At 46.4% G+C, this 17250-nt stretch overlaps 1 protein-coding gene across 1 annotated transcript in view; it reads left to right on the plus strand.

Moving 5' to 3' along the window:
- The first annotated feature begins 4133 nt into the window (after nt 1-4133).
- LOC124267714 (neprilysin-2-like) overlaps nt 4134-17250 on the plus strand; it is a 37517-nt gene continuing 24400 nt past the window's right edge. The window contains exons 1-3 of the mRNA XM_046702696.1: nt 4134-4886; nt 11550-11615; nt 15321-15395. Coding sequence (XP_046558652.1) covers nt 4197-4886; nt 11550-11615; nt 15321-15395 — 831 coding nt within the window. The 5' untranslated portion in view covers nt 4134-4196. The remainder of the gene's footprint in view (nt 4887-11549; nt 11616-15320; nt 15396-17250) is intronic.

Consider the following 17250-nt stretch of genomic DNA (forward strand, 5'->3'; position numbering starts at 1 on the left):
CCCTAACCACCAGTTACCACACCATAACTACCAACTACCACATCCAAACCACCGGCTACAATGCCCTAACCATCAGCTACTACGCCTTGACAGCCAGTTACCACGGCCTAACCACTAGGCTACCACACCCTAAAGCCCAGCTACCACACCTTAACCAACAGGCTACCGCCTCTAAGCACCAGGCTACCTCGCCCTAAAAACCAGGCTACCACGCCCAACAACCAGGCTACCACGCCCTAAGCACCAGGCTACCACGCCCTAAGCACCAGGCTACAACGCCCTAAGCACCAGACTACCACGCCCTAAGCACCAGGCTACCACGCCCTAACCAACAGGCTACCACGCCCTAACCAACAGGCTACCAGGCCCTTAGCACCAGGCTACCACGCCCTAAGCACCAGGCTGCCATGCCCTAACCACCAGGCTACCACGCCCTAACCACCAGGCTACCACGCCCTAAGCACCAGGCTACCACGCCCTAAGCACCAGGCTACCACGCCCTAACCACCAGGCTACCGCCTAACCACCAGGCTACCACGCCCTAAGCACCAGGCTACCACGCCCTAAAGCACCAGGCTACCACGCCCTAACCACCAGGCTACCACGCCCTAACCACCAGGCTACCACGCCTTAAGCACCAGGCTACCACGCCCTAAGCACCAGGCTACCACGCCCCAGGCCAGGCTACCACGCCCTAACCACCAGGCTACCACGCCCCTAACCACCAGGCTACCACGCCCACCAAGCACCAGGCTACCACGCCCTAACCACCAGGCTACCACCCCTGCCCAGGCTACCACCAGGCTACCACGCGCCTAACCACCAGGCTACCACGCCCACCTGGCACCAGGCTACCACGCCCTAAACCACCAGGCTACCACGCCCTAACCACCAGGCTACCACGCCTACCCACGCGCCCTAACCACCAGGCTACCACGCCCTAAGCACCAGGCTACCACGCCCTAACCACCAGGCTACCACGCCCTAAACACCAGGCTACCACGCCCTAACCACCAGGCTACCACGCCCTAAACACCAGGCTACCACGCCCTAACCACCAGGCTACCACGCCCTAACCACCAGGCTACCACGCCCTAAACACCAGGCTACCACGCCCTGAAACACCAGGCTACCCACCTAACCACCAGGCACCAGCCTGAAACACCAGGCTACCACGCCCCTAACCACCAGGCTACCACGCCCCAAAACACCAGGCTACCACGCCAGGCTACCGCCTCTAAGCACCAGGCTACCGCCCCTAAACACCAGGCTACCACGCCCTAACCACCAGGCTACCACGCCCTAAAACCAGGCTACCAGGCTACCAGGCTACCACGCCTGAACCACCAACCACCAGGCTACCACGCCCTAACCACCAGGCTACCACGCCCTAACCACCAGGCTACCACGCCCTAACCACCAGGCTACCACGCCTGAAACACTAGGCTACCACGCCCTAACCACCAGGCTACCAGGCCCTAACCACCAGGCTACCACGCCCTAACCACCAGGCTACCTGATCGCCACATGTTTCTACTGAAACACGCAGACACAAACAATACTTGGACGTTGTTCGGTCACTCTGTTTACAATGTATCAAACTGAGCCCGGATACACGTGTCAACAAGACGGACGGTGTGTATATCAATTCAGAGCGTGTGGATTGGACAAGGTGTTAATCATATTACCAGCAAAAACTAACCATCCGTGTGCGTGCGTGCGTGCGTGCGTGCGTGTGCGTGCGTGCGTGCGTGCGTGCGTGCGTGCGTGTGAACTTCCTTGTACTAGTTCATACTCCTAGGCCAAATTTAGAGATGCCATCAAAATCAGGAAATATGATACCCCGAGCCTTATCACCCACACTGCATAGCTGAACTGTGTAGGACACCGTGCCTGTCACCCTCCATTAGACAATGTGGACTATATATATTTAGCAGATAGTCAGTGTAGAGGCTGAGCTCTACTGGAAGTTGGGAAAGAAAGTGAGGAGCAGAATGCTAGTTATTATAGGAAATATTCACAAAACTGAATGACACTGTTAATCGTTTTACAAACGCTGTTTCATAACAGTTTAATCATAGTATGTACGTGTTGTTTTCAACATGAGTTGTGTTGAATATTGTTTGATATAACAGGCATGTTTGTGTTATATTTGTACATACTTAGCTCGTTAGAACAAGAAACCCTTCTCATTCCATGTACAAACAATGACAATATACAAAGTACAAACATACTAGGAACACAATAAACAAAGTCATTAAGTGTATGAAAGGGTGTTAAAAGTTTGTTAGGTTATGATAAAAGTAATATGTACATTGTCTGCTAAAAAGCTCAGTAATATTACCAAAGAAAAGGAGAATAGTATAAAAGGACATGAAATATAGGCTAATAAAATCAGGAGAAATGTATTCATGTTTCACAGTCCAGATTTATACTAACCAGTAATACTTGACCAGCAGGATAGTGCTACATATATTCTTATCAATATAAGTTGGCAGATAAGGTAATAGATTGGTGGGCTCTTAACATGAAGGAGTTATTATTCAGTATGGGATTTGGATTGTCTTGGATAGTGCAAGATGTCGAAACATGTTCAAACAATTATGTGTGGGTATTCATAAACATTCATGGACTGGATAACCTAGGCAGTATTCTAAGTTAAAGTTTTATAGACACACTAACAAATTTCATATGTATGAAAACTACCTATCATCGGAAAATGTGTATGCTTATCGCATTGCTCATTGTAAATTCCATTGCTCCAATCCTATTTAATCTAATGATTGAACTTGGTAGGAAGTATAATATAACACCAGATGATGTCCATTCTGTATATAACACCAGATGATGTCCATTCTGTATATAACACCAGATGATGTCCATTCTGTACCCATGCAATAATCTGAGTTTCATTTCTTATTACAGAGTCCGTTTTACTCAGATCTAAGGTAAAGTATTTTGCCATATTACTGGATGACACTTTCACCGTTTCTGTGAGATCCTAAAAGATAGGCACATTTCTTATATTTGGCCAAGGACTAAGCAGAGATACATCGAGGTGTCTGAGTGGTGTATCTATTTTAGCATCGGAGCATACGACTGAATATGCTCTGCCAGCGACAGTCGGGGTAAGAAGCCGTAGTTGAACGTTAAACCCCTTCTGATGGCACCTCTCACGGCAGTCAACAGACAGGTGTCTTCAGACAAGCCAGAATCCTTGCGGTGAAAAACATAAAAAAGGTCTATTGTTTCACTCCACGTGTTTACTGCTACCAACCATTGCTTCAGATAAGAAATGAACAGATGATGCCTTTTAGAAGCTGGTCAAATGGATCTGCTACATTTGAACATCTTCATTTTAGAAGTTGAGTTGAATATATACCTGAGTTGTTATTACATTAGATAGGGAATGCGTTGTTTTTACAATCCAATGTAATAACAACTCATGCATATATTCTCTCAATTTGTTACTCATGTGTCACTTGCTTGACAACCACATTAGAATCTATGTCGAAACGTCGCCTCCACAGAATAAATTTCCACAGTCATTATTCTACATTTGACCACTTTCTGGAACGCGTTATGAGATCATATCGTTGGGCAGTTGGAGCCTTGCCTACTCAGTACTTTCACCTGTCAGGAAGAGGCACAAAGTACATGGCCCAGACTACCAGGTTTCGAGCTTCCATATCTGTGGAAGCCGCGGTGGCTGAGCGGTCAATGTGACGATGGGGGAGTTCGACTCCAGGGTGGAACTAAACCCAAACAGTACTAGAAATTGTAATGTACTTAGAAAATGTAATCCGTACAATCGTTAAATCGTGAAAATCAATTTGCAATGTATTATGTTTGACGGAAATAAATTAATAAAGAAATATTTCAATTATGATATGATAACGTTTTTGTACACGGTCTAGTGTCCACAGTCTTCACATTGTACCTGGACGGAATCCGATACCTGAGATCGTACGACAATGTCAGGACAATGTGCAGAGAAGGTTACTCGATACATCCACAACCGGACTTTGAATACGTCGCTGTAGTCAACACCGCCCATCCCACGTGAAATGTAACCTGCTCCACCACCCCGTGCACAGGAACGACAGTGTCTTCGCGTACGACTTCATCATCTGACGTGTCGACGTTGCGAAACAGCAGCATCGGTATCCACAGTGCTTGCAGTGGCCCTGTTCACGATGGATGTGAAGAAGTTAGAGGGTGTCCCGGGAATTGGTGGCCTCGTCAGGAGGTTTTCACTTGGTTTCCGTGAAGTTGTTCTCATAGGTATATTGATTGTGACGGTACTGATGTTTGTGATATTCGCGGGGATGTATGGAAGTACAAAAAAGAGCGAGGAGAGAGCTCAGGTGCAGGCTCTCAAAGGAGATCAAGTGGACAAAACCTGTTTTACCAAACTCTGTCTGGAGAGCACAGGCTACACGCTGTCAAGCATGAACCTCAGCGCCAAACCCTGCGACAACTTCTACAACTACGCATGCGGCAACTACAAGGTGTTCCACAAGCTGGACGCCGACCACTCGTCACACACCTTCTTGACAGACATGTTAGATTCAAATGAAGAGAAACTCAAGACATTATTGGAAAGACCAGTGAAGCGGAACACGGACTGGGCGTCGGAGAGGAAGCTGAAGCACCTGTTCCAGTCGTGCATGGATGACTTCAGCCGAGAGAGGCTGAAGGGGACGCCGTTCATCCAGCAGGTACTGCAGCCTCTAGGAGGATGGTACGTCCTGGGCACGTGGGGGGCGTCCAACTGGAACCTGAACGAGGTACTGAAGAAGGTGCAGACTGACTTCTGGGTGGACGCCATGTGGGCCCCGAGGGTCGGAATTGACGACTACAACCCATCCAGGACAGTCATTGAGGTGAGTGAGTGAGTGAGTGAGTGCACTGCTAGCTGATGTTCAGCCCACCATGTGTCACATATGTCCTCCTTTTGTCTAGATCAGCAATAGTCTCCTTACACAAATATAATGTGCTCTTGAAGTAAGATACTACCACACGGAAGGGAATAATTTAACTTACTGCTTCTCTTAAAAAGATACGTGAAACACAGAGAGGCTTACGCACATACATTGCCGCAGCGACTTCTACACCAACAGCCACACCGACTTCCTAATCGACACCCACATTTACACCCACACTGACACCCATACTGATACACACACTGACAACCATACTGATACACACACTGACAGCCATACTGACACCCATACTGATACACACACTGACAGCCAGACAGCCAACCTGATACACACACTGACAGCCACACTGATACACACACTGACAGCCATACTGACACCCACACTGACACCCATACTGATACACACACTGACAACCATACGGATACACACACTGACAACCATACTGACTGACACTCCATACTGATACACACACTGACACCCATACTGATACACACACTGACAACCATACTGATACACACACTGACAACCATACTGATACACACACTGACAACCATACTGATACACACACTGACAACCATACTGATACACACACTGACAACCATACTGATGCTGATACATACACTGACAACACCCGCTGATACACACTGGACAACCATACTGATACAAACACTGACAACCACATGATACACACACTGACAACCATACTGATACAAACACTGACAACCATACTGATACACACACTGACACCCATACATACTGACAACCACACACTGACAACCATGATACAAACACTGACACACACTGACACCCATACTGATACAAACACTGACAACCATACTGACACACACACTGACACCCATACTGATACACACACTGACAACCATACTGATACACACACTGACAACCATACTGACACCCATACTGACAGTCATACTGACACCCACACTGACACCCATACTGATACACACACTGACAGGCATACTGATACACACACTGGCAGCCATACCGATACTCACACTGACAACCATACTGACACCACACTGACAGCCATACTGATACACACACTGACAACCATACTGATACGCATACTGACAACCATACTGACACCACACTGACAGCCATGCTGACACCACACTGACAGCCATACTGACACCCACACTGACACCCATACTGATAAACACATTGACGCCCACACTCACACCTATACTGACACCCACACTGACACCCATACTGACAACCACACTGACATCCATACTGATAAACACATTGACGCCCATATTCACATCCACACTTTCACCCATATTTACATCCACACTTACACCCATATTGACATCCACACATACACCCATATTGAGAACCACACTTACACCCATATTGACAACCACATTTACACCCATATTGACACGCACACTTACACCCATATTGACATCCATTGTGACACCCACACTGACACCCATATTGACATCCATTGTGACACCCACACTGACACCTATATTGACATCCATTGTGACACCCACACTGACACTTATATTGACATCCATTGTGACACCCACACTGGCAGCTATATTGACACCCACACTGACATCCACACTGACACCCATATTGACACGCACACTTACACCCATATTGACAACCACACTTACACCTATACTGACAACCACACTTACACCCATATTGGCACACACACTTACACCCATTTTGAGAACCACACTTACACCCATATTGACAACCACACTTACACCTATATTGACACCCACACTTACACCCATATTGACACCCACATTTACACCCATATTGAGAACCACAATCACACTTATACTGACACCCACACTGACACCCATACTGACACCCACACTTACACCCATATTGACACCCACACTTACACCCATATTGAGAACCACACTTACACCTATATTGACAACCACACTTACACCCATATTGACACCCACACTTACACCCATATTGATATGCACACTTACACCTATATTGACACCCACACTGACACCCATATTGACATCCATTGTGACACCCACACTGACACCTATATTGACATCCATTGTGACACCCACACTGACACCTATATTGACATCCATACTGATAAAACACTAACACCTATATTGACATCCACATTTGACACCCACACTGACACCTATATTGACATCCATATTGACACCCACACTTACACCAAATGAGTGACATCCATTGTGACACCCACATTGACACCAATATTGACACGCCATTGTACACCCACACTGAGAACCTATATTCTACACATCCATATGTGACACCCACACTGGCACCCTATATTGACACCCACACTGACACTACTTACCCATATTGACACCCACACTTACACCTGTATTGAGAACCACACCACACCACTGACACCCACACTGACACCCATACTGATAAACACATTGACACCTATATTCACATCCATGAGCCACACCCATATTGACACACCTATATTGACATCCATATTGACACACCTACACTGACACCTATATTGACACCCATATTGATACCACACACTTACACCCATATTGAGAACCACACTTACACCTATATTGACAACCACACTTACACCCATATTGACACCCACACTTACACCCATATTGACACGCACACTTACACCAATATTGAGAACCACACTTACACCTATATTGACAACCACACTTACACCCATATTGACATCCACACTTACACCCATATTGACACGCACACACTTACACCCATATTGACAACCACACTTACACCTATATTGACAACCACACTTACACCTATATTGACACCCACACTTACACCCATATTGACACCCACACTTACACCCATATTGAGGAACCACACATCTTACACCTATACTGACACCCACACTACACCCATATATTGACACCCACACTGACACCCATACTGATAAAACACATTGACACCATATATATTCACATCCACACTTTACACCCATATTGACATCCACACTTACACCCATATTGACACCCACACTTACACCCATATTGATACGCACACTTACACCCATATTGACAACCACATTTACACCTATATTGACCACACTTACACCCATATTGACACCCACACTTACACCCATATTGACACGCACACTTACACCCATATTGACAACCACACTTACACCTATATTGACAACCACACTTACACCCATATTGACACGCACACTTACACCCATATTGACACGCACACTTACACCCATATTGAGTGAACCACACTTACACCTATATTGACAACCACACTTACACCTATATTGACACACTACACCCACACTTACACCCCATATTGACACCCACACTTACACCCATATTGAGAACCACAATCACACCTATACTGACACCCACCCTTACACCCATACTGATAAACACATTGACACCCATATTCACATCCACACTTACACCCATATTGACACCCACACTTACACCCATATTGACACCCACACTTACACCCATATTGACACGCACACTTACACCCATATTGAGAACCACACTTACACCTATATTGACAACCACATTTACACCCATATTGACACGCACACTTACACCCATATTGAGAACCACACTTACACCTATATTGACAACCACACTGGCACCCATATCGACAGCCACACTGACACCCATATTGACACCCACACTGACACCCATATTGACATCCATTGTGACACCCACACTGGCACCTATATTGACACCCACACTGACACCCATATTGACATCCATTGTGACACCCACACTGACACCTATATTGACATCCATTGTGACACCCACACTGGCACCCATATTGACACCCACACTGACACCCATATTGACATCCATTGTGACACCCACACTGGCACCTGTATTGACACCCACACTGACACCCATATTGACATCCATTGTGAGACACCCATACTGACACCTATATTGACATCCATTGTGACTCCCACACTGACACCTATATTGAGATCCATTGTGACACCCACACTGACACCTCTATTGACATCCATAGTGACACCCACACTGACACCCATATTGACATCCATTGTGACACCCACACTTACACCCATATTGAGAACCACACTTACACCCATATTGACACCCACACTTACACCAATATTGACAACCACACTTACACCTATATTAACAACCACACTTACACCCATATTGACATCCACACTTACACCCATACTGACACCCACACTTACACCCATACTGACACCCACACTGACACCCATATTGATAAACACATTGACTCCCATCCACACTTACACCCATATTGACATCCACACTTACACCCATATTGACACCCACACTTACACCCATATTGATACGCACACTTACACCCATATTGACAACCACATTTACACCTATATTGACAACCACACTTACACTCCATACTGACACCATCACACTTACACCCATATTGACACGCACACTTACACCCATATTGAGAACCACACTTACACCTATATTGACAACCACACTTACACCCATATTGACACACACACTTACACCCATATTGACATCCACACTTACACCCATATTGCGAACCACACTTACACCTATATTAACAACCACACTTTTACACCTATATTGACACCCACACTTACACCCATATTGACACCCACACTTACACCCATATTGAGAACCACAATCACACACCTATTGACACCCACCCTTACACCCATATTGACACCCACACTTACACCCATATTGACACCCACACTTACACCAATATTGACAACCACACTTACACCTATATTAACAACCACACTTACACCCATATTGACATCCACACTTACACCCATACTGACACCCACACTTACACCCATATTGACAACCACACTTACACCTATATTGACAACCACACTTACACCTATATTGACACCCACACTTACACCCATATTGACACCCACACTTACACCCATATTGAGAACCACAATCACACCTATACTGACACCCACACTTACACCCATACTGACACCCACACTGACACCCATACTGATAAACACATTGACACCCATATTCACATCCACACTTACACCCATATTGACATCCACACTTACACCCATATTGACACCCACACTTACACCCATATTGATACGCACACTTACACCCATATTGACAACCACATTTACACCTATATTGACAACCACACTTACACCCATATTGACACCCACACTTACACCCATATTGACACGCACACTTACACCCATATTGAGAACCACACTTACACCTATATTGACAACCACACTTACACCCATATTGACACGCACACTTACACCCATATTGACACGCACACTTACACCCATATTGCGAACCACACTTACACCTATATTAACAACCACACTTACACCTATATTGACACCCACACTTACACCCATATTGACACCCACACTTACACCCATATTGAGAACCACAATCACACCTATACTGACACCCACCCTTACACCCATACTGATAAACACATTGACACCCATATTCACATCCACACTTACACCCATATTGACATCCACATTTACACCCATATTGACACCCACACTTACACCCATATTGACACGCACACTTACACCCATATTGAGAACCACACTTACACCTATATTGACAACCACATTTACACCCATATTGACACGCACACTTACACCCATATTGAGAACCACACTTACACCTATATTGACAACCACACTGGCACCCATATCGACAGCCACACTGACACCCATATTGACACCCACACTGACACCCATATTGACATCCATTGTGACACCCACACTGGCACCTATATTGACACCCACACTGACACCCATATTGACATCCATTGTGACACCCACACTGACACCTATATTGACATCCATTGTGACTCCCACACTAACACCTATATTGACATCCATTGTGACACCCACACTGACACCTATATTGACATCCATTGTGACACCCACACTGACACCCATAGTGACATCCATTGTGACACCCACACTGACACCCATATTGACATCCATTGTGACACCCACACTGACACCTATATTGACATCCATTGTGACACCCACACCGGCACCTATATTGACACCCACAGTGACACCCATATTGACATCCATTGTGAGACACCCACACTGACACCCATATTGACATCTATATTGACATCCATTGGCACCTGTATTGACTCCCCACACTGACACCCATATTGACATCCATTGTGACACCCACACTGACACCTATATTGACATCCATAGTGACACCCACACTGACACCCATATTGGCATCCATTGTGACACCCACACTGACACCCATATTGACATCCATTGTGACACCCACACTGACACCTATATTGACATCCATTGTGACACCCACACTGACACCTATATTGACATCCATTGTGACACCCACACTGACACCTATATTGACATCCATTGTGACACCCACACTGGCACCTATACTGACAGCCACATTGACACACCCACACCAACACAACACAACTTATACAACGCCAGCCTAAAACACATACATGCCTTGCTATCGGTATGGACAATCTTGGGTTGAGACGAGCAGTGTGTGTGAAGCCTAGTTGTGTCCGCCATATTGCTGCGCCTGAGATCTCAACTGACTGTTCCAGATCTACCCGGCAGGAACCAGTCGGCACATGTACTGGTACTACTACGTCAGCCCGTATGCAAAGAAGGTAGGATCATTCATGGATGGGAGCAATAGTATGATGTAATTTCATAATTACTGTTGGTTGTGTGCAAAGTTAACTGTAAATAATCGGGTCTGGGCCACACAATCCGGTGATAGACATACAGGTGCATGTATTTGCATAATATACTTTATGGCAAAGGCAGAGGGTTCTGAAAAGTGACATATACTCATGGAAACGAATAAAGGAACACACAAAAGTGCAAATGTTCCTATACTCTTTTCTGGGGTTCTTGCCATGCTATATATTTCACTAATAAGAAATGCCAATCAAACAAATTATATATTGCACTGTGAGTGCAAATCTGGAAATAACTAAAGGAACACTTATACTTTCATGTTTTCCCTTATTCGTTTGCATGAGTATATATATTGTTCGCTGCAGTGAAAATATCACTTGCCGGAACTACTTCATGGCTAAAGAAGGTTGTTTTTCTAGTACCCTGTTACACAACACAATAAATGGCTATGTAAACATATCGAAGCATGGGCATCAGATGACCAACCTCCAGCCTCAGCTGATCAACCTCAACTGATTGCCGATTCGTGCAGTAGACCGACACAGAGCGAGTGAGGGGCGGCCCCTCCATGTGTTGCGTCGAGTCCACGCCTCTGTTACGTGTTGGCAGCGTTAAAAAACTGACATTTTATATACAGGTGACTTTATGTTACTAGATTGGCGGCGGTCATTGCCTATATTTATGCTTATTGACACTGTAAATAGATCGATCAAGTTCGTCCCATAGAGGCTCGATCGGGTTCATATCTAGCGATTAGGAAGGCCAGGAAGGACATTGACGTTTACATTGGCGAGATAGGCACCTGTTACGAGCTCTGTTGGGTCGAGCGTTGCGTATTGAAACAGCTCCCTCTGGCGGTTAAAATGTGGGAGTAGGTGAGGTCGCAGGATTTGGTCGATGTAGAAATTTGCTGTAAGATTGCCTTGAACCACTACCCGCGTAGAACATGGCCCCCACACCATGACGCTTTCACCAAATCTGCATGTCTACCTGTTGATCGCATTTCTTCGCAAAATCTTCGTGTCGACGTCGATAGACACGTTGTCTTCCATCCCGTCGTGGCAGGAGGAAACGCGATTCATCGCTGAACAAAACGCCAGCTCTCCAGGTTCCATGCCTGTTCCCTGTTGAGTCATTGTCTATGTGGTCGTGTCAGGACAGGTCCAACCTTTGGTCGATATGCTCGAATTTCCACTTCTCTCAGACAATTTCTGATGGTTTGGTCGGAAATTCTCCGAAGACCAGGCACCTGTCCTGCAGTGTCCGTTGCTGTAGCAAATCGGTGACGTAGGGGAAACACCCGGATGAATCAGTCCTGAGCTGGAGTGGTCACTCTTGGTCTTCCTTATCTGGGTTCGATCTTGGGTTGAAATGAAGCGGACATATCGATGCCACAATCGAGATATGGTACTGTGGTTGACGGTGAAGTGGGTATAGCGAGATATGGTACTGTGGTTGACGGTCAAGTGGGTATAGCGAGATATGGTACTGTGGTTGACGGTGAAGTGGGTATAGCGAGATATGGTACTGTGGTGGACGGTGAAGTGGGTATAGCGAGATATGGTGCTGTGGTGGACGTTGAAGTGGGTATAGCGAGATATGGTACTGTGGTTGACGGTGAAGTGGGTATAGCGAGATATGGTACTGTGGTTGACGGTCAAGTGGGTATAGCGAGATATGGTGCTGTGGTTGACGGTGAAGTGGGTATAGCGAGATATGGTACTGTGGTTGACGGTGAAGTGGGTATAGCGAGATATGGTACTGTGGTTGACGGTGAAGTGGGTATAGCGAGATATGGTACTGTGGTTGACGGTCAAGTGGGTATAGCGAGATATGGTGCTGTGGCTGACGGTCAAAGTGGGTATAGCGAGATATGGTGCTGTGGTTGACGGTGAAGTGGGTATAGCGAGATATGGTGCTGTGGTTGACGGTGAAGTGGGTATAGCGAGATATGGTGCCTGTGGTTGACGGTCAATGGGTATAGCGAGATATGGTACTGTGGTTGACGGTGAAGTGGGTATAGCGCAGATATGGTACTGTGGTTGACGGTCAAAGTGGGTATAAATGAGATATGGTACTGTGGTTGATGGTCAAGTGGGTATAGCGAGATATGGTACTGTGGTTGACGGTCAAGTGGGTATAGCGAGATATGGTACCGTGGTTGATGGTCAGAAGTGGGTATAGCGAGATATGGTACTGTGGTTGACGGTCAAGTGGGTATAGCGAGATATGGTACTGTGGTTGACGGTCAAGTGGGTATAGCGAATATGGTACTGTGGTTGACGGTCAAGTGGGTATAGCGAGATATGGTACTGTGGTTGACGGTCGAAGTGGGTATAGCGACAGATATGGTACAGTGGTTGACGGTGAAGTAGGTATAGCGAGATATGGTACTGTGGTTGACGGTGAAGTGGGTATAGCGAGATATGGTGCTGTGGTTGACGGTCAAGTGGGTATAGCGAGATATGGTGCTGTGGTTGACGGTGAAAGTGGGTATAGCGAGATATGGTGCTGTGGTTGACGGTGAAGTGGGTATAGCGAGATATGGTACTGTGGTTGGACGGTGAAGTGGGTATAGCGAGATATGGTACTGTGGTTGGACGGTGAAGTGGGTATAGCGAGATATGGTGCTGTCGTTGACGGTGAAGTGGGTATAGCGAGAGATATGGTACTGTGGTTGGACGGTCAAGTGGGTATAGCGAGATATGGTACTGTGGTTGACGGTGAAGTGGGTATAGCGAGATATGGTACTGTGGTTGACGGTGAAGTGGGTATAGCGAGATATGGTACTGTGGTTGACGGTGAAGTGGGTATAGCGAGATATGGTACTGTGGTTGACGGTGAAGTGGGTATAGCGAGATATGGTGCTGTGGTTGACGGTCAAGTGGGTATAGCGAGATATGGTACTGTGGTTGACGGTGAAGTGGGTATAGCGAGATATGGTACTGTGGTTGACGGTGAAGTGAGTATAGCGAGATATGGTACTGTGGTTGACGGTCAAGTGGGTATAGCGAGATATGGTGCTGTGGTTGACGGTCAAGTGGGTATAGCGAGATATGGTGCTGTGGTTGACGGTGAAGTGGGTATAGCGAGATATGGTGCTGTGGTTGACGGTGAAGTGGGTATAGCGAGATATGGTGCTGTGGTTGACGGTCAAGTGGGTATAGCGAGATATGGTACTGTGGTTGACGGTGAAGTGGGTATAGCGAGATATGGTACTGTGGTTGACGGTCAAGTGGGTATAGCGAGATATGGTACTGTGGTTGATGGTCAAGTGGGTATAGCGAGATATGGTACTGTGGTTGACGGTCAAGTGGGTATAGCGAGATATGGTACTGTGGTTGATGGTCAAGTGGGTATAGCGAGATATGGTACTGTGGTTGACGGTCAAGTGGGTATAGCGAGATATGGTACTGTGGTTGACACCTATATTGACATCCATTGTGACACCCACACTGGCACCTATACTGACATCCATTGTGACACCCACACTGGCACCTATACTGACAGCCACATTGACACACCCACACCAACACAACACAACTTATACAACGCCAGCCTAAAACACATACATGCCTTGCTATCGGTATGGACAATCTTGGGTTGAGACGAGCAGTGTGTGTGAAGCCTAGTTGTGTCCGCCATATTGCTGCGCCTGAGATCTCAACTGACTGTTCCAGATCTACCCGGCAGGAACCAGTCGGCACATGTACTGGTACTACTACGTCAGCCCGTATGCAAAGAAGGTAGGATCATTCATGGATGGGAGCAATAGTATGATGTAATTTCATAATTACTGTTGGTTGTGTGCAAAGTTAACTGTAAATAATCGGGTCTGGGGCCACAATCCGGTGATAGACATACAGGTGCATGTATTTGCATAATATACTTTATGGCAAAGGCAGAGGGTTCTGAAAAGTGACATATACTCATGGAAACGAATAAAGGAACACACAAAAGTGCAAATGTTCCTATACTCTTTTCTGGGGTTCTTGCCATGCTATATATTTCACTAATAAGAAATGCCAATCAAACAAATTATATATTGCACTGTGAGTGCAAATCTGGAAATAACTAAAGGAACACTTATACTTTCATGTTTTCCCTTATTCGTTTGCATGAGTATATATATTGTTCGCTGCAGTGAAAATATCACTTGCCGGAACTACTTCATGGCTAAAGAAGGTTGTTTTTCTAGTACCCTGTTACACAACACAATAAATGGCTATGTAAACATATCGAAGCATGGGCATCAGATGACCAACCTCCAGCCTCAGCTGATCAACCTCAACTGATTGCCGATTCGTGCAGTAGACCGACACAGAGCGAGTGAGGGGCGGCCCCTCCATGTGTTGCGTCGAGTCCACGCCTCTGTTACGTGTTGGCAGCGTTAAAAAACTGACATTTTATATACAGGTGACTTTATGTTACTAGATTGGCGGCGGTCATTGCCTATATTTATGCTTATTGACACTGTAAATAGATCGATCAAGTTCGTCCCATAGAGGCTCGATCGGGTTCATATCTAGCGATTAGGAAGGCCAGGGAAGGACATTGACGTTTACATTGGCGAGATAGGCACCTGTTACGAGCTCTGTTGGGTCGAGCGTTGCGTATTGAAACAGCTCCCTCTGGCGGTTAAAATGTGGGAGTAGGTGAGGTCGCAGGATTTGGTCGATGTAGAAATTTGCTGTAAGATTGCCTTGAACCACTACCCGCGTAGAACATGGCCCCCCACACCATGACGCTTTCTACACCAAATCTGCATGTCTACCTGTTGATCGCATTTCTTCGCAAAATCTTCGTGTCGACGTCGATAGACACGTTGTCTTCCATCCCGTCGTGGCAGGAGGAAACGCGATTCATCGCTGAACAAAACGCCAGCTCTCCAGGTTCCATGCCTGTTCCCTGTTGAGTCATTGTCTATGTGGTCGTGTCAGGACAGGTCCAACCTTTGGTCGATATGCTCGAATTTCCACTTCTCTCAGACAATTTCTGATGGTTTGGTCGGAAATTCTCCGAAGACCAGGCACCTGTCCTGCAGTGTCCGTTGCTGTAGCAAATCGGTGACGTAGGGGAAACACCCGGATGAATCAGTCCTGAGCTGGAGTGGTCACCTTGGTCTTCCTTATCTGGGTTCGATCTTGGGTTGAAATGAAGCGGACATATCGATGCCACAATCGAGATATGGTACTACTGTGGTTGACGGTGAAGTGGGTATAGCGAGATATGGTACCGTGGTTGACGGTCAAGTGGGTATAGCGAGATATGGTACTGTGGTTGACGGTGAAGTGGGTATAGCGAGATATGGTACTGTGGTGGGACGGTGAAGTGGGTATAGCGAGATATGGTGCTGTGGTGGACGGTGAAGTGGGTATAGCGAGATATGGTACTGTGGTTGACGGTGAAGTGGGTATAGCGAGATATGGTACTGTGGTTGACGGTGAAGTGGGTATAGCGAGATATGGTGCTGTCGTTGACGGTGAAGTGGGTATAGCGAGATATGGTACTGTGGTTGACGGTCAAGTGGGTATAGCGAGATATGGTACTGTGGTTGACGGTGAAGTGGGTATAGCGAGATATGGTACTGTGGTTGACGGT

Source organism: Haliotis rubra, unplaced genomic scaffold (genome assembly GCF_003918875.1).
Source record: "Haliotis rubra isolate DU_JTF1 unplaced genomic scaffold, ASM391887v1 Scf133, whole genome shotgun sequence".
NCBI lineage: Eukaryota > Metazoa > Mollusca > Gastropoda > Lepetellida > Haliotidae > Haliotis > Haliotis rubra.